Source organism: Mytilus edulis, chromosome 9, assembly GCF_963676685.1.
Source record: "Mytilus edulis chromosome 9, xbMytEdul2.2, whole genome shotgun sequence".
Classification (NCBI taxonomy): Eukaryota; Metazoa; Mollusca; class Bivalvia; order Mytilida; family Mytilidae; genus Mytilus; species Mytilus edulis.
In genome coordinates, this window is record NC_092352.1 from 73,299,584 (window position 1) to 73,322,962 (window position 23,379).

Below are 23,379 nucleotides of genomic sequence, written 5' to 3' on the forward strand. Positions count from 1 at the left end.
ATAGGGGTAAAATGCAGTTTTTGGCTTATAACTCAAAAACCAAAGCATTTAGAGCAAATCTGACAGGAAGTAAAATTGTTCATCAGGTCAAGATCTAGCTGCCCTGAAATTTTCAGATGAATCGGACATTCTGTTGTTGGGTTGCTGCCCCTGAAATGGTAATTTTAAGGAAATTTTGCTGTTTTTGGTTATTATCTTGAATATCATTATAGATAGAGATAAACTGTAAACAGCAATAATGTTCAGCAAAGTAAGATCTACAAATAAGTTAACATGACCAAAATGGTCAGATGACCACTTTAGGAGTAATTGCCTTTTATAGTCAATTTTTAACCATTTTTCGTAAATCTTAGTAATCTTTTAGAAAAATCTTCTCCTCTGAAACTACTGGGCCAAATTTAACCAAACTTGGCCATAATCATCATTGGGGTATCTAGTTTAAAAAATGTGTCCGGTGACCCGCCCAACCAACCAAGATGGCCGCCATGGCTAAAAATAGAACATAGGGGTAAAATGCAGTTTTTGGCTTATAACTCAAAAACCAAAGCATTTAGAGCAAATCTAACATGGGGTAATATTGTTCATCAGGTCAAGATCTATCTGCCCTGAAATTTTCAGATGAATCAGACATTCCGTTGTTGGGTTGCGGCCCCTGAAATGGTAATTTTAAGGAAATTTTGCTGTTTTTGGTTATTATCTTGAATATTATTATAGATAGAGATAAACTGTAAACAGCAATAATGTACAGCAAAGTAAGAACTAAAAATAAGTCACTATGACCAAAATAGTCAATTGACCCCCTAAGGAGTTATTGCCCTTCATAGTCAATTTTTAACAATTTTCTTAAAATTTGAAGATTTTCAATTACATTTTCCACAGAAAGTACTGTTATAGATAGAGATAATTGTAAGCAGCAAGAATGTTTAGTAAAGTAAGATCTACAAACACATCACCATCACCAAAACACAATTTTGTCATGAATCCATCTGTGCCCATTGTTTAATATGCACATAGACCAAGGTGAGCGACACAGGCTCTTTATAGCCTCTAGTTCTGTCTCTTTGAAATAACCTCAAAAATGTGGTGCACACTTTTAAATAACACACTATGCAGGTTATTCAGTGTGCACTGTATTTTTAATGTTATTTCTTCATAGACAGAAAAAATATAAGTCATTCCTTAAGTAACTCATTTAAGTTTATCTAAAACTGGAGCTGTACAATGTAAAGGGATTAGGTGGCAGATAAATCCTAACAAACAGCGGTAACCTCTGAATTCTAATAGGGATCATAGAAGAATGTTGTTAAAGAGGAGGGTATGTGCATGTACAAATGGGAAAGAAAATGGTAATTTCACGACGATCAAAAAGAAAAAGAAAAAAGAAAATGAGCTTCAAGTATTAAAATCTGTGAAATGAAAAACACTACCTGCATAAAGCTAGATTCTGGTAGTTAAAGGTATCTTGATGTAAAAATCAGGCAGTTCCAGTCTGAGATGATTGCGGAGGAATGAATTGAGAGGGATTTTTTTTAGTTGTTTATAGAATTTTCTCGAAACTCACTTCAAAACCCCTGTGCATTGTAATAATTTTCATCACTCGTTTTGTTAAGATATTGGATACAAATGTTTATTTGTTTAAATCAATTGTTCACTTGTTAGTCTTGTGAAAAAAACAGAAGAACCAAACAGATTGTCTACTCCATAGGCTCTACACGGAGGACAATGTGTTCATATCATTTGTTTTGTAAAAATGCTGAAGATAACAGAAATGAATAGCATGTCTACTCCCTAGGGTGGGCAGAGTCGACAAGCTAGTATATTAGTTCACTCTATGACCTTTCCCACAGTGTGCAAAGGCTCACATGCACCTCATTGCAAGTTCAAGATGGTGACTCCTAGCACTAAATTGAGCTGAAATCTTAGCTGGATGTTAAAAACACTCTCTAATGATTGAAGAACGTAGATGTAGGGTAATATCAACAAATTATAGACTTTAACTGGTAGTGAAATCTTGCATATCATATTATTAGTTGAAGTAAGCTGGTTAAGCAGTGGTCACAGACCTGCCAACTATCCTGCTGTATGGGGGATATCCCCCATGAGAGGTGTTGACATGACAGTAAAAAATCTCAATTATTTAGACTAAATATTTTGAAAAAGACATTTAGAGGAGTAAAGAATACATTTAAACACATTTATACTTAATCAAAGCCATATAAACTTATGACATTTATAGGTATGCAATTGGTCCTTATGTGCTAAAAATCCCCAATGGAGATTTTGAAAAGTTGGCAGGTATGTCAGGTCAGAGGATGACCGACTATGTAGTCCATGCCAATTCTAGAGAAATATTTAGCTTAGCCAATGTAAGATTTCTATTCCTAATTAAGATTTGACATTGTTCTTTACAACCTTCTAAACTGATTTTTTTTATTTTAAGTTGACTGAAGCTAAGATGTTTAGAGGTTATGGAGGTGATTTTATGAGAAGATCAGGTAATTATTGTGAATGAGTTTTACATGTTTTACATTAAGCTTAGGCATGAAAACATGGATGTCAAATGCAAAAAATCAGTTTTCTTTGTTTTTATAAAAATGGCCTACATTATGACGTAATTTTAACGTCATAACATCAAAGATTTGAAATGATTCTAAAAATCTGTATTTTCATCGGCGAAAAACAGGCCTTAATGCCCCTATTCCTTTGCCAAAAATAAAAACCTGGATGTACTTCAAAAATGTTTCCTGATAGTGTGAAATGTTGGGCATTTTATGTAAAGTTATTTTGTTGGGGAGGGGAAGCAGACGATATCCCTTCCATTTGAATTGATCAGTCGATAAACAATCAAGTGAAATCTATATTTTCTTTGGATACCAGATACACATTTATTCTTCAATAAACTTTTCTTTGTTCTGTTTCAGTTAGCTGTTTGATAGAGAAATTATCTTTGTCTAAATTACCATACTATGATGACCCTGTATTAGGTAAGATCCTTGATGAAATAACTGTTAAATATAATTTCACACATTCAGGTAAATAAGCTAGGATCCTTTGTAAAACAGTCTATTGAACTGAGGACAGGGGACTCTTAAAATATACACATGGAAAAAAGTATTGCAACACCTTGATTTGTTAAAACTTGAAAAATCAGCCTCTTTTTTTGGATGAAATATCATAAAATATGTGTATAATATTATTGAAACATAGTTTATGATAACATTGGCATTGAAACGAACAAAAAATGTTTGAAAAAAAAAGGATTTATATAACCACAATTTTAATAACAAAATGAAGTGTTTTTTGTACAAAAAAATGCATTTTACAACTTTTACTGTAGTCGAACTTTGCAATGTCAGACATTTCAAGATTAATCTTCAGATGACTGTTCACATCATGGTTGATCGTTATATGCCAAATAATTAGTACTTTGTGCGCAGCCTCCATTCAAACGGATAACCGCATCTTAATGTCTTCTGATTCCTGCCATAAATCGACTAATTTGTTGCTAAGGTAGCAGCAACCATTTCTGATGAAGGGCATTGTTTATTTCATGATGTGTTTGAACTGGGGTGTCCTTTCGCGCACTTTTTGCCCAGTAGTGTCCCATATATGCTCGATATGGTTCAAAGTCGGGCTACGATCGGGCCAAGGAAGATGAACCAAATTCCATTTGAACATTGGATCTTCCTCCACAATGCTAATTTCCAACTTTGGCGGGCTCTGCACTACATTAGATACGGAAAACTGTGTGTCTGTTTGTTAGCAAAGGTCTCCGAAATGGTCTTATCGCACGATAACCAGTAGCGATGAGTTGATCTCGAACAGTTCTTGTTAAAAGGCTCCTGTATTGCCACCACTCTCTTTTTAGGATTGTCTTGTATTCAATGGGTTTCCTTCTGACCAACCTTCATTATGCTTGATTTTCTCTAGCAAATGGTATAGGGGGTCTTCATTATCTCGGAAGGTCTTTAACAGCGTTTATTGCCTTATTTTTATTCTCAAAACGACTTATAGTGGAATGGTGATGACCAACAATACGTGCAGTTGTTACAGCGACATCCCTGCTTCTCTTATGCTGATAATCTGCCATCTTGCTGCAGTTAAGAGTTGTCAATGACCCATTACAAGGTGTCAATCACATAGCTTTAAAAACTTGGTTATTTAAAGGGTTGAAAACAATGAGGGTAAAAACATCTGTTTTGCTGTTTACAGGTACAGTAGCTGCATGTGCAGATAAAAACTTATCGAGTTGATATTTATTGCTTAAACTCAGGTGATACTTAAATAATGTTTAACTAGTTCTATTTTACCAAATTATATCACAAAAAAAGTGTTTTATTAATTTCAATTTCAATTTGGTGTTGCAATACTTTTTTCCATGTGTATATTTTCTTTTATTGTGTATATTAATGATCTTGTTGTTATTTTTTATTTTTATTTTTGTCGAGCCTGCAACTTTTGTTGCAGAAAGCTCGACATAGGGATAGTGATCCGGCTATGGCGGCGGCGGTGTTAGCTCACTTCTTAAATTCTTTATATTTTAGAAGGTGGAAGACCTGGATGCTAGATACTTTGTATATAGATGCCTCATGTTACGAAGTTTCCGTCAGTCTCATGTCCAATGTCCTTGACCTCATTTTCATGGTTCAGTGACCACTTGAAAAAACGTTTAGATTTTTTTGTAATGTTGAATTCTCTCTTATTATAAGTAATAGGATAACTATATTTGATATGTGCGTACCTTGCAAGGTCCTCATCCCCGTCAGACAGTTTTTACTTGACCTCGACCTCATTTCATGGCTTAGTGAACAAGGTTAAGTTTTGGTGGTCAAGTCCATATCTCTGATACTATAAGCAATAGGGTTAGTATATTCGGTGTATGGAAGGACTGTAAGGTGTACATGTCCAACTGGCAGGTGTCATCTGACCTTGACCTCATTTTCATGGTTCAGTGGTTATAGTTAAGTTTTTGTGTTTTGGTCTGTTTTTCTCATACTTTATGCAATAGGTCTACTATATTTGTTGTATGGAATGATTGTAAGGTGAACATGTCTAGCGGACAGATGTCATCTGACCTTGACCTCATTTTCATGGTTCAGTGGTCAAAGTTAAGTTTTTCAGTTTTGGTCTTGTTATCTGATACTATACGCCATTGGTCAACTATATTTAGTGTATGGAGATATTTTATGATTAATATATTAGTCGCGCAGGATTTATTTGACCTTGACCTCATTTTCACGGTTCATTGCTCAGTGTTAAGTTTTTGTGTTTTGGTCTATTTTTCTTAAACTACATGTATAAGTATTAGGTCAACTATATTTGTTTTATGGAAGCATTGTTAGCTGTACATGTCAGCCTGGCATGGTTCATCTGACCTTGACCTCATTTTCATGGTTCATTGGTCTTTGTTTAGTTATCTTGGTTAATGTACATTTATGTGACAGTTGTAATGAAGCTTTATACTTTTTTTAGGACTATCAACATAATATCAATGATTAGTAAAGAAGACAAGACATTTCAGTGTGTGCACTCTTGTGTTATGTTGTGTCACATACTATAAATATGTAGTTTTATGACAATAAAGATTTGAATTGAATTGAATTGTTAAATACAGGTCTAGTTTTATGTAAGGTATTAGTTAAAATCAGGAGCCTGTAATTCAGTGGTTGTCGTTTGTTTATGTGTTACACATTTGTTTTTCGTTTATTTTTTTTACATAAATAAGGCCGTTAGTTTTCTCGTTTGAATTGTTTTACATTGTCTTATCGGGGCCTATTATAGCTGACTATGCAGTATGGGCTTTACTCATTGTTGAAGGACGTACAATGACCTATAGTTGTTAATGTCTGTGTCATTTTGGTCTTATGTAGATAGTTGTCTTATTGGCAATCATACCACATCTTCTTTTTTATATTGCCATCTTTTTTTTTTATAGATTTATTGAAATCTAGATAGAACCATTTTTTGCCAAATTTTCAATTGATTATATCTCAAAAATTATACCCTTATGCATAAACCCTTGGATGGTAAAATACATGTATGAACAAAATCCATATGATGAAAGATAAAACCTTTTCTACTCACTCTCCTGAATACTACACTCCATCACAAATGGAAACTTGTCCAATATGTAAAGATAACCTCAATTTTGAACAGACATATCATGTTCAAAAGGCATATTTGCAAAAATACCAATTGAGAGATGGTAAATTTTCTCAAGCTGCAAGGAGCCTCCTGATCATTATGCATGTACATTTTTATAATTTAAAAGAATATCAAAAGACATGGTTAAGTTAAACATTCAATATTGAACTGTGTAAAGGATGTTCGCATCTCTTGCTATTGACTTTTTGTCAGATATTCGAAATCCTCTAGTTGTGCCATTAAAAATTTTGCCCACTGACCCCTAATTTAATTTATCGCATATAGGTATACCGGTTTAAAAGTCATTTTTGCAAATTTTATAAAATCCTTGTTATATGTTCATAGCTTTTGAAAGAAAAGGTGACTATGTTAAATGTATGAAAAATCTAGATAGAACTGTTTTTCACCAAATTTTCAATTGATTATATCTCAAAAATTATACCCTTATGCATAAACCCTTGGATGGTAAAATACATGTATATACAAAATCCATATGAAGAAAGATAAAACCTTTTCTACTAACTCTCATGAATACTACACTCCATCACAAATGAAATTTTAGAAGTTTTTCTTGCAAGTGGTCAATTGTATTTTTTTGGAAAGCTGTTTTGAATAATATCAAATATTTTGGAACTCCCAAGCTAATCAGATGGAACATATAGGGTAGGTAAATCTCAAATAAAGTCACTTGACCAATATTCACTTCAATTCTTAACAAATGTTTGAATAACTTCAGGTAAAACTCAAATTGAACTGACCAGTAACAAAATAAATAGTTTTATACCTCTTGTTTGATTTTAGTTGTAAATTTTCTATTTTCACCACCTTCCTCCCCATCTTGAAATTTCAAGTTAAAACAATCTTGATCAAAACAAATAAATAGTTTGTTGTATTTTAATTTTAGATCTGTGGCAGAATATTTTAGATGAATGCCTTGGAAGTATTGATCCAGATAATATTAACCAGGTATGTTTTCTTGTCTTGTCCTGTCTCAATGCCTTGGTAGTATTGATCCAGATAATATTAACCAGGTATGTTTTCTTGTCTTGACTCAGAATTTGATAACACTATACATTTAAAGAACATGGTGTAGATGGTCAGAAAGCAACATTATACATTGTATATATATATATAGTAATCAATTGATGTAGTTTCAGTCGAAGTTACTTACCTTTGCCACATTGTTGGGGGTTAACATTATAAATTCCTTCAGAAGTCAACCAAATTCATCTTGTTATAATGTCTGCTAGACTGTTAAAAAAAATAGTTAACTCTAGTAAGGCTTCTCAGACTGGCTTGTACCATACATGTATGTGTCAATTTGGTTAGTCAAAAAAGAAAATCATAACTTTCATCTCCAACATGTCTAACATGGAATGGAAGAGAAATTCAAACTACATCGTAAATAAAATTAATACTTTATTTCTGGAATCATAATTTTTGTAAGCATTACCAATTAACTATTTTAATGCTTCTATTTTTAGGAACATCAGGTTTATAAATATCTTCTGTTTATTAGTAATACCAATAAGTGATTTTATAATAGAAACATGTGACATCAATAAACAAATCAAATCTTTGAATAGTATGTTATTAAATGATATGAGAAAATCAGCCCTAATACAGATATATCAGCATGTGCAATACTGATGACATTGCCCTGTCGATATAAATTTAAGTTAATAATTATCAAAGCCATATTGATCCATGGGTTAATACCGGACGTTCATTTCCAGTTTCAATTTTCTTAAGCCTAAGCTTACTTAACTTTGGACGTATCATTATGCATGAAATACATCTGTATCATATTTTTTAACTTAATATCATAAAAAAAGTTTAAATGATGTTCAGTGTTTTGTAACGTCTTGAAACTGAAATATTTCACAGCCTTTTCAAGTACAGCTTTGGATTATTATCATTGTTTCATTTCCGTTAGTCAATCATCAGAATGCAGACGATTCAAGACTCAGAATACTGTAAACCAACTTATTTTTGCAACTTTCTTGAGTAGAGAAATAACGCAAATATAAATCCTCACGAATATGTACAACTTAGATCGTTCCTTATTTAACTACTTCAAGTAAATTTGAAAATCACGAAATTAAATTCCTGCGAAAAGGAATAGAAAGGGCTTTACACGAAATATAGTATCCGCGAAAAATAAGTTGGTTTACAGTAGTTTAACTGTCTGATTTATTCTTCCCAGCTACTTTATATTTGCTAGATAAAATGAATTGAAATAGCATAAGATTAAGTACTAGGATGAGAAATCAGAAATTACATCTGACAATATTGACAAAAAATCCACCGTTAATGGGAAAAGACAAGTTCAGATATGAATTTCTGTATCTTCTTCACAGTAAGTTTCTTAGTTTAATCGAAGAATTAAAATCATTTAATAAAAGTGTTATGAACTGGCTTTTTCTGTATTGGCCCTGTTATCTGGTTATAGATTCTCAATCAGCTGTATTGGCCCTCAACTCTTCGAGTCTCAGGTCCAATACAGCTACTGAGCTAGCCTTGAATCCATAACAGGTCCAATACAGAAACAGCCTGTCAATAACACTACATAATATGGTAGTTTTATAATTCCTCTAAAGTAAAGGTCTGTATTAAGTGTTAAGAAAATGCAAGTTTTGAAAGTATAAAAATATATTGATATGTTAAATTCAGTGAAGTTACAATCTAGGAAAAGAGGACATGATTGTGGCTGCAACAACTTGAGCATATAAGCAGTCATCTGGCACACAGATATATAAATGTGTTTCTCTCTTCCAGACTGCTGCTGCTTCAGCTATCCCAGCATTCTTCACAGAATATTATAAAGATAAAAATGGTGGTGTAAATGCTAAGAAACAAGGTTTGTAGTTGTTTAAATAATACTCCAATTTTTAAGTTGCATTCTGTTGCATTTATTTGCATAATTTGACAACCCTGCATACCAAGGTATCCACTTCAGGGACTCTATCGAAATGATTCACACAGGCGTTGGTTCACCAAATGGAGTTTAAATGGTTTAGATAATGTACACAGTTTAACCATTCTTTCCGGTTCCTAATTGGTTATAAAGTTTTTAACTCCACAAAAAGTCCACATATACTATTTTACTTTCCAGTAATATTTGATTTTGGCATTCCTGATTCAGAAAAGTGCTTTGAATTCAACTTAAGATATATAATTGTCATTTTATTTATTATATTTTTTTGTGAACTTCTATCTGTTCTTGTTTCTGGACCTCAAACTCAAAGTAAGTGCATTTAAAAAACATCTAGCAAAAGTCCCTAGAAATCCCTTTTATATTTTTAAATAGAATTATCAATATTTCATATTGGGCAGACTTATTTAATATCTTACAATTATCTAAAGGGTTGTGATAATTATAATTTAAGAGACTAAAAGGTTGACCTTAGTATATCCTCCATTGTTAGCTTTATCAAACAGTACACAGAGTATAAAAAAGTAAGAAGATGTGGTATGATTGAAAAAATGATTTAGTTGTTATTATATATTATTTTCTTTTTGGCAGAAACTGTGATAGAGAAATATTTACATGAATTAAAGAGCCCAGTGGAAACAACAAGGTAGGTGTATAGTGTATCATTCTCTGTTGCCATGGTTGGGTTTCATCTTTTATGTCCTCCTCAAGTTTGGATAGATTTTTTGAGTTAAACACATTATTTGCTGTTTCTCTAATAAGCACATGACATTTAAGAGCAAGATCAATGACTGGTTGGTTTGGAGTTGAAATAATGTGTCTTGAGTATAATGACACATCTTACTGCAGACCTTGTGAACTAGTTTCTGAAGATAAGTCCCAGTATAATAGTCTAGTACAAAGCAGGGTCTTCATTCATGTCTCATTACAAAATGTATCAAGTTCTGCATCTGAATATGCATTTAATTTTCCACTAGATGTTTATAAGCAGCCTATTATCATCTGTTGGGTTTATCTTTTTTACTGAAATAATTGATACTGTAAATTCAGAAATTATTGCGAGGTTTTTATAAATGAAAATAATATAACTGGGTGAGTAACGCAATAATAAAAACTCTCATTCTAATATTTATTAAAAAGATCTGTATGTAGATTTTCCTGAAATCAAATAAAGTAATCTTGTATACATTGTTTTTCGGACTCCATGCAGCCCAATCGTTGCTTTTATACGAAATGGACTTCTTTCTTTTGGAGGAGTTTCGTTCCATTGATTGTGGAATGGGTTTGTCCATTATGGCCTTTTATTCTGGAGAAACCTTGAATTAAGGTCCTACTGAATAAACTATTACAGAATATATTTACTCTTACTATATTTTGTGGATATTTGTAGAAAAAGAACTTTTTCCTTTTTCAGAATGGGATTCGCTCAGGCAATAGGAGCTATGCCAGGTTTCTTCATAAAAGGAAAGTTACGCAGAGTTTTACAAGGTTTAATGAAAACTACAGAAATTACTGAAAAAGAAATGACATGGGCAGAATCACGAAGACAAGCTTTAAAAGCTCTGATTAGGTAATATTTCTCACCAGTATTCTTGAATTTTGTGGGGAAACCACAAATTTAAATACTTGACGAAATACAAATTTTTAGTTTTTAGCAAATGATGAAAAAAGGTATAACAAAAATACTGAACACCAAGGTAAATAAAAAAAGGGGAAGTCCTTAAAAATTGACAAAATCAAACATTAGACTTTATCAACCAATGAAAATCAAACATTAGACTTTATCAACCAATGAAAATCAAACATTAGACTTTATCAACCAATGAAAGGAATGGAAAACAACTGTCATATTATATGAAACCACAGTATCAACCAATGGAAGGAATGGAAAACAACTGTCATATTGTATGAAACCACAGAATTAGGTACCCTTGAAATAAAAACAGAAATTGAATCCATCAAAATTAAATAAGTCCACAGTAATCAAGGAGCAATGAGCCTTTATAAAAAGTATCTGAAGATGAATATATCTTGTTTGTAGTACACATTTCAGCAGCTGACAAAAAGGGATTGCCTTATAGAGGAGCTATATACATCAGATTCCAATTTCTATTTGATGATTGAACTGCCCCTTTTTGACATGGAGGAACATTTGGAGGAAAACTTGTCTTGTGATGCTGTGACATGAAGATATTTGCCTTGTGACATCAAAATTTTCCAGGAAAAAGTACCAGCTGGAAGCTCATGTATTGGAACAAAAAAAAAACAGTACCATTTTTGAACTCAGATTTATAAAAAAAAACTTTGTTTATCAATGCAAGCCATGACTATGCTAGTTTTTCGATTACTTCACATTTGCACTTAAATCATTTCAGCATATGTAACACAGTTGGAGTGGATCCAAATGGCAGCTCCTCAGATGTGATATGTAAAGAAAATCTACCAGAAATTTACGATTCATTATTTATAGCCATGAGGGACTATACATTAGACAGTAGAGGAGATGTTGGAGCATGGTAGGTATTTATAGCTCTGATAACACTCTTGAGGCTTGTCACACAATCATGTTCTGTCAAAAGCACACCATTGGTCCTAGGCAGATATATAGGTCAAGAAATTACCAAAAACTAAATTTTTGCATTAGTATCTATCTGCCAGCGGTCAGTATGACTAGTTATTCATGTTATTATGATAAAACCTTGTTTATATTATTTTCAGTATCAGAAGGGCCAGTATTTGTAAATTATCTATGGTTTGTATTCAAAGAGGGATATCACTCTTAGATGAGATTAAAGCTGAGAGACTTCCTCAAGTTTGAGAGACCATTGATGATCAGTTTATCACTAAAAGTCTATTTTCCTAAGTAAACTTAATGACCTTGGGCAAATGCATATAACGTCAGCATTTTCTCAGTCTACTCATGAGAAAAAGCTATCTTCATCAGGTAGCAAATAGAACTTACCTGAACTTGATAACAGCTTGTTTTTTGTCTGTTTTAGCATTGCAGAAGTCAACAGGAAAACAGGATATAAACTTGTGTTTTGTCAGAGAGGCCAGTATGACAGGTTTACATGATATAACCTTGAGTTTTGTCATTTTCAGGGTTAGAGAGGCCAGTATGACAGGTTTACATGATATAACCTTGTGTTTTGTCAATTTCAGGTTTAGAGAGGCTGTATGACAGGTTAACATAATATAACCTTGTATTTTGTTAATTTCAGGGTCAGAGAGGCCAGTATGACAGGTTTACATGATATAACCTTGTGTTTGGTCATTTTCAGGGTCAGAGAGGCCAGTATAACAGGTTTACATGATATAACCTTGAGTTTGGTCATTTTCAGGGTCAGAGAGGCCAGTATAACAGGTTTACATGATATAACCTTGTGTTTTGTCATTTTCAGGGTTAGAGAGGCCAGTATGACAGGTTTACATGATTTAACCTTGTGTTTTGTCATTTTCAGGGTCAGAGAGGCCAGTATGACAGGTTTACATGATTTAACCTTGTGTTTTGTCATTTTCAGGGTCAGAGAGGCCAGTCTAACAGGTTTACATGATATAACCTTGTGTTTTGTCATTTTTAGGGTCAGAGAGGCTGTATGACAGGTTTACATGATTTAACCTTGTGTTTTGTCATTTTTAGGGTCAGAGAGGCCAGTATGACAGGTTTACAAGATATAACCTTGTGTTTTGTCATTTTTAGGGTCAGAGAGGCCAGTATGACAGGTTTACATGATTTAACCTTGTGTTTTGTCATTTTTAGGGTCAGAGAGGCGAGTATGACAGGTCTACATGATATAACCTTGAGTTTGGTCATTTTCAGGGTCAGAGAGGCCAGTATGACAGGTTTACATGATATAACCTTGTGTTTTGTCATTTTCAGGGTCAGAGAGGCCAGTATGACAGGTTTACATGATATAACCTTGTGTTCTGTCATTTTTAGGGTCAGAGAGGCGAGTATGACAGGTCTACATGATATAACCTTGAGTTTGGTCATTTTCAGGGTCAGAGAGGCCAGTATGACAGGTTTACATGATATAACCTTGTGTTTTGTCATTTTCAGGGTCAGAGAGGCCAGTATGACAGGTTTACATGATATAACCTTGTGTTTTGTCATTTTCAGGGTTAGAGAGTCCAGTATGACAGGTTTACATGATATAACCTTGTGTTTTGTCAATTTCAGGGTTAGAGAGGCCAGTATGACAGGTTTACATGATATAACCTTGTGTTTTGTCATTTTCAGGGTTAGAGAGTCCAGTATGACAGGTTTACATGATCTAACCTTGTGTTTTGTCATTTTCAGGGTTAGAGAGGCCAGTATGACAGGTTAACATGATATAACCTTGTGTTTTGTCAATTTCAGGTTTAGAGAGGCTGTATGACAGGTTTACATGATATAACCTTGTGTTTTGTCATTTTCAGGGTTAGAGAGGCCAGTATGACAGGTTTACATGATATAACATTGTATTTTGTCATTTTCAGGGTTAGAAAGGCCAGTATGACAGGTTTACATGATATAACCTTGTGTTTTGTCATTTTTAGGGTCAGAGAGGCCAGTATGACAGGTTTACATGATATAACCTTGTGTTTTGTCATTTTCAGGGTTAGAGAGGCTGTATGACAGGTTTACATGATTTAACCTTGTGTTTTGTCATTTTCAGGGTTAGAGAGGCCAGTATGACAGGTTAACACGATATAACCTTGTGTTTTGTCATTTTCAGGGTTAGAGAGGCCAGTATGACAGGTTAACATGATTTAACCTTGTGTTTTGTCATTTTCAGGGTTAGAGAGGCCAGTATGACAGGTTTACATGATTTAACCTTGTGTTTTGTCATTTTCAGGGTTAGAGAGGCCAGTATGACAGGTTTACATGATTTAACCTTGTGTTTTGTCATTTTCAGGGTTAGAGAGGCCAGTATGACAGGTTTACATGATATAACCTTGTGTTTTGTCAATTTTAGGGTCAGAGAGGCCAGTATGACAGGTTAACATGATATAACCTTGTGTTTTGTCATTTTCAGGGTTAGAGAGACCAGTATGACAGGTTAACATGATATAACCTTGTGTTTTGTCATTTTCAGGGTTAGAGAGGCCAGTATAACAGGTTAACATAAGATAACCTTGTGTTTTGTCAATTTCAGGGTCAGAGAGGCCAGTATGACAGGTTTACATGATTTAACCTTGTGTTTTGTCATTTTCAGGGTCAGAGAGGCCAGTATAACAGGTTTACATGATATAACCTTGTGTTTTGTCATTTTCAGGGTCAGAGAGGCCAGTATGACAGGTTTACATGATATAACCTTGTGTTTTGTCATTTTCAGGGTCAGAGAGGCCAGTATGACAGGTTTACATGATATAACCTTGTGTTTTGTCATTTTCAGGGTCAGAGAGGCCAGTATGACAGGTTTACATGATATAACCTTGTGTTTTGTCATTTTCAGGGTCAGAGAGGCCAGTATAACAGGTTTACATGATCTAACCTTGTGTTTTGTCATTTTCAGGGTCAGAGAGGCCAGTATGACAGGTTTACATGATATAACCTTGTGTTTTGTCATTTTCAGGGTTAGAGAGTCCAGTATGACAGGTTTACATGATATAACCTAGTGTTTTGTCAATTTCAGGGTTAGAGAGGCCAGTATGACAGGTTTACATGATATAACCTTGTGTTTGTCATTTTCAGGGTTAGAGAGGCCAGTATGACAGGTTTACATGATTTAACCTTGTGTTTTGTCAATTTTAGGGTCAGAGAGGCCAGTATGACAGGTTTACATGATATAACCTAGTGTTTTGTCAATTTCAGGGTCAGAGAGGCCAGTATGGCAGGTTTACATGATATAACCTTGTGTTTTGTCATTTTCAGGGTCAGAGAGGTCAGTATGACAGGTTTACATGATTTAACCTCCATGGTTGTAAATAAAGATCCCTCACTACTGTCTTCACAAATGTAAGTATGAAACCTGTACAGATATCACTTAGTTGGACATATAGTTGTGTATTTTATTTTAAGGTGAGAGAGTAATCGCTTTTATCGGATGTCTAGCTCTTATGATTACTCAACCCTGCCATAAATATTTTGAAGTAACTCTCATGTACGAAAATGCTAATTGTTATTCATGTATGAAACTTTTTGTTGTAATCTTTTTGGAACTATTGATGGGCTGTTCTAGAACGAATTGTTTTGGAATGTCGGAAGGCACTTCTTTTAAAATATTGTGGGTGTTGTTAGTTTATAAAGCTAGACTGAATATTAAAAAAAAAATCAAGATTTTATGCACGGTGCGGTGAAAAAAAAATGTGCCTCCCCCTATATTTATGTTTAGATCAGCCCATCAGAAATTCTCTTCTGTTGCAGCAATTTTCTTGTCTTGTAAAAGGGAGGGGGGGGGGCACATTAAAGAACTCTTTCAGTTCAGGTTAAAGTTTTTTATTGCTGCAGGTTAAAGTTTTTGGTCAAGGTAGCTTTTGATGAAGTTAAAGTCCAATCAACTTGAAACTTTCTAATTTTAATGCCAAATTAGTGTTTTGACCCTATTTTCACAGTCCACTGAACATAGAAAATGATAGTGCGAGTGGGGCATCCATGAACTATTGACACGTTCTTGTATCATTTGACTTAGCTTACCATGTTTGAACATGTAATACAAGCAAGTTGGATAAAAGATCCTTATTTGTTCAAAACGATAAATTGAACAAGGCTTAAACAAAAAACAAACCAATTTTTTGTATGAAAACAACTTTTTATAGCTGCATAGTCAATGTTGAATTAGGGTTATTTATGAAGGAACTTGTTTTATTTTACATTGCCCTTCAACAAGACATCAAAGGGAAATAACTCAAATTATATCAATAGAAAACTGTATATGACCCATATCTCCTTTTGTTCAGGATACTGTTAATGTTTTATATGTTTATAGATCCAGCAATATTTTCTGTTGCTTACTACAGCAGGCCTGTGAGAAGATAGACCGAACAAGATCACATGCTGGTCTTATATTTAGTCAACTGTTATATCACAAGTAAGTTGTGTAAATACACCCAAACTTCTATAACTGTTAACCAATTTACTTGTTATACTTATTTAAACATCATTTTACACACCACTATTTAATCATTTGTTGGCTATCGAAATGAACATTTCTCTGGTAGCTTTACCTAAGATGTACCTGAGTTCTTCCAGAAAATATTTTAACTGTGACATGTTTTTGGTTTGAACTTAGTACTAATAACACCTAATAAACATTTAAAAAGCTTGCCACACTTTATTGAAAACAAAACTCTTGGTCATAAAACTTTCCTGACAGTAATTGGAGTACAAAATTTGAGGTAGAAACACCAATTCTATATTTTGATTGGTTGAATTCTGAGACTGTGTAAGAATAAAACTTGATTTTTACGACTGCTATGCTAGAAATTAAAAAATTAAAGGAAAAATAAAACATAGAGATAGGTTTATATGAAGCCAAAGGTCCAGTCTGTTGGGTTGCTTTCTCATTGAAACAGAATTGTCTTTTATTCAAAATTATGAATTTATTACTTGGATATTAAGCACTTTGCCATGTTGTGGGGTTAAATTATTTTATCTTTTGATTTATAACATTACTACTATCAAGCAGTTTTTTTTTTATTGCAGGCCTGAGATTCCAAACATACCACATAGAGAAGAATTAGAGAAGATATTTCCAAAGTATGTACTTATTTTAAATAAGAAGATGTGGTATGAGTGCCAAAGAGACTTCTGTCCATCCAAATCACAATGTTTTAAAAAGTTCACAATTATAGGTCAAAGTACAGCCTTCATCCTGTAGCCTTGGCTCACACCGAACAGCAAGCTATAAAGGTCCTTAAATTTACTAGTGTAAAACAATTTAAACAGGAAAACCAACTGATTAACCTATATAAAAATCCAGAAATGAGAAACATTTATGAACCACACCAACAAACAACAAGTACTTAACAACAGGCCCCTGAGTAGTACTGGTGCATAAAAATGCAGTGGGTTTAAACACTTTAACATGTTTATCATATTTAGACATATTTAAGGTAATAAAAAAAATAAGAAATTTTAGTAGCGAAAGAATGCTTTTCAAAGAACACGTTTTGGACAAGTTTTTTGAAGTTATTATTATAAGTTTATTTCTGAGCTTTTTTGAGATATTTACATATTTTCTATACATATTCAAAATTCCATTTTCTGATATTTGATTTGCTGTGTTTTGACAAGTTTAAAAAAAAAAAATCTTTTGATTTTGACTTTTTTTTCAAGTTTTCATCAATTTTTTTAGCAGTATTTCAACAAGTTTTTTTCATGAGAAGAAAAGCATGTTTGGAATATGTCAGACCTGAATCTTTTCTGGTATTAATTCCCCAAAATAGTTATAACATCATGAAAATGTTAAAAAAAAAAGTATCTTAATAACATGGGTTTGTGGTGAAACAACACCACTAATTCGGGCCCGGCCAGAAAGAACATACCTGAAAGTAGTACATATTTAACACAAAATAGTTCCTACGTATGAGTGTAACTTTCAAATATGTAGAATATTTAGGTATTTTTGGTATCAATGGAAAGATGAAGGACTGGTGATCATTGTAGAACACTTTTTGACTTATAATTTTGAATATTAAAAAAAGTACATCAAATTTTAAAAAGAGGTTACATTTTGTCTGTTTGTCAGATCTGAAGTACCTGTTTTGGTACATCAGAAGTTCCAGGAACCAGTTCTTTCTTAAATGCCATAAAAGGTATGTTGATTTTTCAGAACAAAACACCATAAAGTGTTGCTATGACATGCAATGATTGTTACTTTATTTGAACTTTAAACAGAAGAGTGGTGCCTGCTTGAAACGGAGGAATTTAACATAGAAAGCAATGGGGCCATGAATTAGTGGTGTACTTCCTTATAGAATATTGTATATTCCATAATATTCCATAATACAAATACGGTTCATATATTATATAATGGTAAATTTCCATCTTTCACTGATCAATCTGGTTGAACATACATGTATATAAAAATGTTTTTAATCTTAAAATGTTTTTTATTTGTAGATCAGAAATAAAAGACATTAATTGGGCTGCCCCATCAGATACATTTCCACGGTTTTCTCAGTTGCTAGGTTGTGATTCATATGCATATAATGTCCTTTTAGGTTTCACTGTAAGCGTTGGTGGAATCACTGAATCTTTAGTAAGTGTTTATTTTTTATATGAATAAAGGATAGGAGATGTACAACATAGAGATATCATTTTATAGTTACAAAAAATACCAAAAAATATTTCATATAAATAGATATAAGATGTGGTATGAATGCCAATAAGGCAACTCTCCAATCAAGTCAAAATTTGTAAAAGTAAACCATTATATGTTAAAGTACGGTCTTCAACACAGAGCCTTGGCACTTCAGTTGAGATATATTTCCGCCATACTACATTATAAGTGGGCACAGGGTAGGCAATCTTTATCTGTCTACCTTGCCCAACTTATTGAGAAGAATTCTGTTTCTTTTGCTTTATCAAACAACTTAGTAGTATAATCTGTTGATATACTCAAATAGGTATGGGGGAGGGTTGGGATCCCGCTAACATGTTTAACCCCGCCACATTATTTATGTATGTGCCTGTCCCAAGTCAGGAGCCTGTAATTCAGTGGTTGTCGTTTGTTTATGTGTTACATATTTGTTTTTCGTTCATTTTTTTACATAAATAAGGCTGTTAGTTTTCTCGTTTGAATTGTTTTACATTGTCTTATCGGGGCCTATTATAGCCGACTATGCGGTATGGGCTTTGCTCATTGTTGAAGGCAGTACGGTGACCTATAGTTGTTAATGTCTGTGTCATTTTGGTCTTTTGTGGATAGTTGTCTCATTGGCAATCATACCACATCTTCTTTTTTATATTTATATTCAAAATTTCAAAAATATATATATATAAGATACAGATTGAAGAATTTGGCCACACTTATAGCCACTAAGGATAGTGGAAAATAAAAAAAATAGTGGCTTTGACCAATCAGCCACTGAGGATGGTGATGAATATAAATCTGAGTGGCTAAGACCATTCAGCCACTATAGATTGTGAATTATACGAATTTGAGTTAAAAAGACCAGCAAGCCACAGAGAATAGTGAAAAAAGAAAACATTAATTGAGCAGCCCCATCAGATATATTTCCACGGTTTTCTCCATGGGGAGGGGGGGCACTGACTGACCTAAAGAAAGGGGTCACCTCCAGTCATACTTGCCACTTGTGGAATAATAGAAACTGCTAAAACTTAGCATATGGATGATTTGTATATACTATATGTGACAGTATTGAATATTGTATTTGAAACCCAATTTTAACTTTTTCTTTGTAGGTCAAATTTTCAAGTACTTCAATGGAAACATATTTAAGAAAAATACAGAAAGATGGACAACAATTACATAAGTTTACTCAAGTATTAATACAGATATTTAAAGATTTCTTGAAAAAAGATAGGTTGGTATTCAGATGTGTAGACTGTAAATTTATAAATTATTGCAATGTTTTTATTATTGCGAAAAATGTAACAGGGTTATAATTGCAATAATTAAAACTCACATTTTGAAATTTTATATATGAATTGAACAGGATTTTTCTTAATATTACGCAAAAATTAAAATTGTATTTTAGTCTTAAAAGACAAAATTACAATAATAAATGCATGCAACAATTCCTGAATTTACAGTAAATGTTTTTGCACAAAAAATCTGACTCTTCTAATTTCCTTGATAGTGTGAAACAAATTCTTCCATATTTTATCAAGTAAAGGACTTCTAGTTTGTGGTTATGAATTATGGAATTCAAATCTACCAAAGCAGCTAGTATAGACTGCATTTCACGGTTGTCTTTTGCCATATCTTTATGTGTTACAGATTATCTTTTGTCTATGAGACTATTAAAAAAAGTGTCCTTGTTGAATTTAATGACATCCTTTTCAGACACATGGTGATTGTAAAATTTATTGACAACTTTTTTAGATACATGGTGATTGTAAAGTTTAATCACAGCATTTTCAAGATACTTGATGATTGTTGAATTTAATTCCAATCTTTTAAGATACATGGTTATTTTAAGCTTTACAAATGTATAGACACCTGTCTATTGTTGCAGGCTGTATGTTGTCTTTTGAATTCATTTATAGCTTGATCTATGTTTTGTTCATTGTTGAAGCCCATACTTTGCACTTTAGTGGTTTACATCCAAATTTTTCTCTTGAGAAAAGTTATTTCATAGGCATTTATACCACATCTCTTTATCTTTATGTTTATTTTTTTTTTTAACTTTTTTATATGTTTGGTTGCTTTTACATTGATGAATTTTACATATCCAACATATTCCTATAGATAATATTTGCCATTTGTCACATTTCAGAGTATCAATTCCATTGTTAAAGATGTTGGACCAGTTATTATCTAAAGGTTCTTTTGATGTCCTGGCAGTAGATACAAAGTGAGTTATTGAAGAATAACAATACATTATATGATGACTTAGCTTGTTTGAAAGTACCCACTATCAATTTGAGATTTGACAATTGCAAATAAACTCATCATAGATACCAGGATTAAAACTGTGTACACTTGAAGTTTTATTTGTATTCTAAAAGACTCATTCTTGACATTGACACTCAATCACAAATCAAAACCTTTAAAAAGGCCAAACAAAATACCAATTTAAAGAGCATTTAGGACCCCTAATTTGGGTGGTTGTGTCAAAAACGGCTATGGTAATCCATTCCTGTGGTAGCAAATGCAGTTTTATTGGCTATATATGTAGACATTTTCACCGTCTAATACCAAGTTCTTACACAAATTTAAGAATTGCAGTGAAAACTTGTTATTGTGATTTGTGGATTTGACAGTCGCAAGTATAGTTTTATTGAGACATGAAACAGAAACAGAGAAACATAATAAAATAAATTAAATGAATAATATTAGTGACCATTTTACCTTTAATTGACAGTAGCTACTCCTAAAACACATTTCTAATTTGTTGGTGAACTACTTTAGAATGTTCATTATAGAGTATTTGAATTATTTTAGGAATATTATTTATGTTTGCACAACTTTAGAGTTGACTGTGAATGTTGTCCAATGAAAAGTGGCATTACATACAATATTAGGAATGATAATATTTTGTTTCTACAATTATATTATTTCATTAAGGATGTGGGATTAATAAATTTTGTTTATCATCAAACTACACATCATAAAGGCTTTTGATCTCTATGCAAATGATGTGATATAGGGATATGATATCAGAAAGAGTTTTATTGAAGATATGGTTTATCTTGAATTTGATCATATCAAAGTCCATCTCATCTGTGAAGAACTTAGAGTGTACTTGAAGATAAGGAGCAGCAATGTATTTTAAATTTTACAATCCATATACATGATATTAAATTTTACAATGCATACATGTATTTTCATTTGTGATGATTCTCTATTTTATATTCAGCAACACATTTCCTATAGATATTTTTGAATTAACAAAGAAAGAAATTTTACGGAGTGGAGATCCTCACAAACTTATGGCCAGTGCTGATGTGTAAGTTATTAGTAAATTGGTAAAATGCTGTTTACAAATGAGAACCTGTTTCTGTTCAAAAGTGAATTTCTGGATTGGATTCTTTGATAAGAAGAGAGCTTATTGATAAAATTAGTAAGATTCACAGAATCACTTGTTTTTCATCATTTATATGATAAAAAAGACAAAAGAAAAAAAACACAATTTTTGCAAGAGTGAAATAATAAGAATTCACATTGAAAATCAAAAAATAAATTAGTAAATTATATTATTCCTATAAACTTCACAAAACATTTAGAAAATAACCAAATTTAAAGAATTAAAAGCACTTATATTGATTCTTAGGGTTTATTGTGAATAATATATGCGATTTTCTTTATATTTTTAATCATTAGTAAAAAAAAACATGATATAGTGGGACTTCTATTTGTAGATTTTGTGGGTTACTACATTTTGGTGAAGCTACTAGAAAGAAATCATTGACACAATTACTTATATTAGTCTGTCATAAATACCCAAGGGTAAGTTACTTACTTGAAGGTCAAAACCAGATTCAAAATGGCCGAACAATATGGCCGAGAAATATGCAAATATAGGAAATAATTAGATGATAGTGTCAAGGAAATAAATATTTCAACATAAAAAGGTACCTTATATCTTATAAAAATATCTAACAAAACAAACAATATATATACATTGACAAGTTTTGCTATATTGTTTATATTCTTATTGTGTTATTTGTATGGTAAGGACAATTTGTATCCTGTATAACTAGTAGTACACAACAAATTTGTTTCTAACATACAATGATTTGTCCTAAACAGTAGTTTAATTCAAACATAATTATTTATAGTAAATTGCATTGGGAAACAAGTTTTGCAACTTATATTAATCCCTTTCCACTTTGCCGGTGTGAGTGCTGCCTTGTAGCGGCATTAGCCTGCTCTTTTGAAAAATGTACAAGGGTGTCTTTAACGTGCAAGAGATATGTCTCTCTCTGAACATGGGTCAGCCCCATTTATCTTCCCCTTCCGACAGACTATCATTGTTACTTGAAGACCATTCTTCCAAATGGTGTGGAGGGAGAGTCGACAATTCAGTCCCTGAAGTTTTCATCCCGGAACAGGAATCGAACCTGGAACCTTTGTGTTAGTAGTCTGATGCAACTAACCACTACACCACGGCTGTCTTAAACTGTTAACCACTGCAATGTCCATATATAATAATCCATACTTAAATTTTCAAGTCAAAATAAGCAGATTAAAAGAATGAAATGATACATTTTAAAAATCTTTGAATATTTCAGGTGAGGAAAACTACAGCCAATAAGCTGTATGAAGCCTTGGTGACATATGATGACGTAGTTCCTGATGAAGTGTTAGATGATGTTATGACAATGCTCAGTGAAACTGTCTGGTATGCTTTATTCACTGTCTTATTGTCATATTCCCGATATTGTAAATCTGTCTTATCAATATTAAAACATTCAAGAGCTTTATAGTTTTGACCTTAACATATCAAAGAGCTATCACACTAAAACTTGTGTCTTTGATCTCACACCTTAAATTAATTCTGTGTAAATACACAATTTTTACCACTATATAAAGTGTGATATGATATTTTTCTATTTTCCCCATCTTATCAATACATGTATGATTCAATCTTTCTGCAATCTGATAGTGTAGTTTTATTTTTCTGGTTCATTTTTAAAAGAAAATTAGCTAGTTTGGAAATCAGTATTTGGCAGGTTAAACATCATT

At 32.7% G+C, this 23,379-nt stretch overlaps 1 protein-coding gene across 10 annotated transcripts in view; it reads left to right on the forward strand.

The window, feature by feature from the left end:
- Positions 1 to 23,379, forward strand: part of LOC139488991 (tubulin-specific chaperone D-like) — a 65,912-nt gene that overhangs the window by 40,080 nt on the left and 2,453 nt on the right. For 2 of the 10 annotated variants that reach the window (XM_071275009.1, XM_071274999.1), the window contains exons 19-34: positions 2,441 to 2,495; positions 2,922 to 2,984; positions 7,049 to 7,110; positions 8,923 to 9,004; positions 9,671 to 9,725; positions 10,494 to 10,649; positions 11,455 to 11,595; positions 14,937 to 15,020; positions 15,991 to 16,092; positions 16,707 to 16,760; positions 18,126 to 18,264; positions 19,431 to 19,552; positions 20,468 to 20,545; positions 21,551 to 21,640; positions 22,053 to 22,140; positions 22,926 to 23,035. In XM_071275009.1, the coding sequence (XP_071131110.1) occupies positions 2,441 to 2,495; positions 2,922 to 2,984; positions 7,049 to 7,110; positions 8,923 to 9,004; positions 9,671 to 9,725; positions 10,494 to 10,649; positions 11,455 to 11,595; positions 14,937 to 15,020; positions 15,991 to 16,092; positions 16,707 to 16,760; positions 18,126 to 18,264; positions 19,431 to 19,552; positions 20,468 to 20,545; positions 21,551 to 21,640; positions 22,053 to 22,140; positions 22,926 to 23,035 (1,481 nt within the window). Of the gene's footprint in view, positions 1 to 2,440; positions 2,496 to 2,921; positions 2,985 to 7,048; positions 7,111 to 8,922; positions 9,005 to 9,670; positions 9,726 to 10,493; positions 10,650 to 11,454; positions 11,596 to 12,719; positions 12,743 to 12,779; positions 12,803 to 13,618; positions 13,642 to 13,737; positions 13,761 to 13,917; positions 13,941 to 13,977; positions 14,001 to 14,217; positions 14,241 to 14,756; positions 14,780 to 14,936; positions 15,021 to 15,990; positions 16,093 to 16,706; positions 16,761 to 18,125; positions 18,265 to 19,430; positions 19,553 to 20,467; positions 20,546 to 21,550; positions 21,641 to 22,052; positions 22,141 to 22,925; positions 23,036 to 23,379 lie in introns of all 10 variants that reach the window. The other 8 variants (XM_071275004.1, XM_071275002.1, XM_071275003.1 and 5 more) reach the window with 8 other exon arrangements.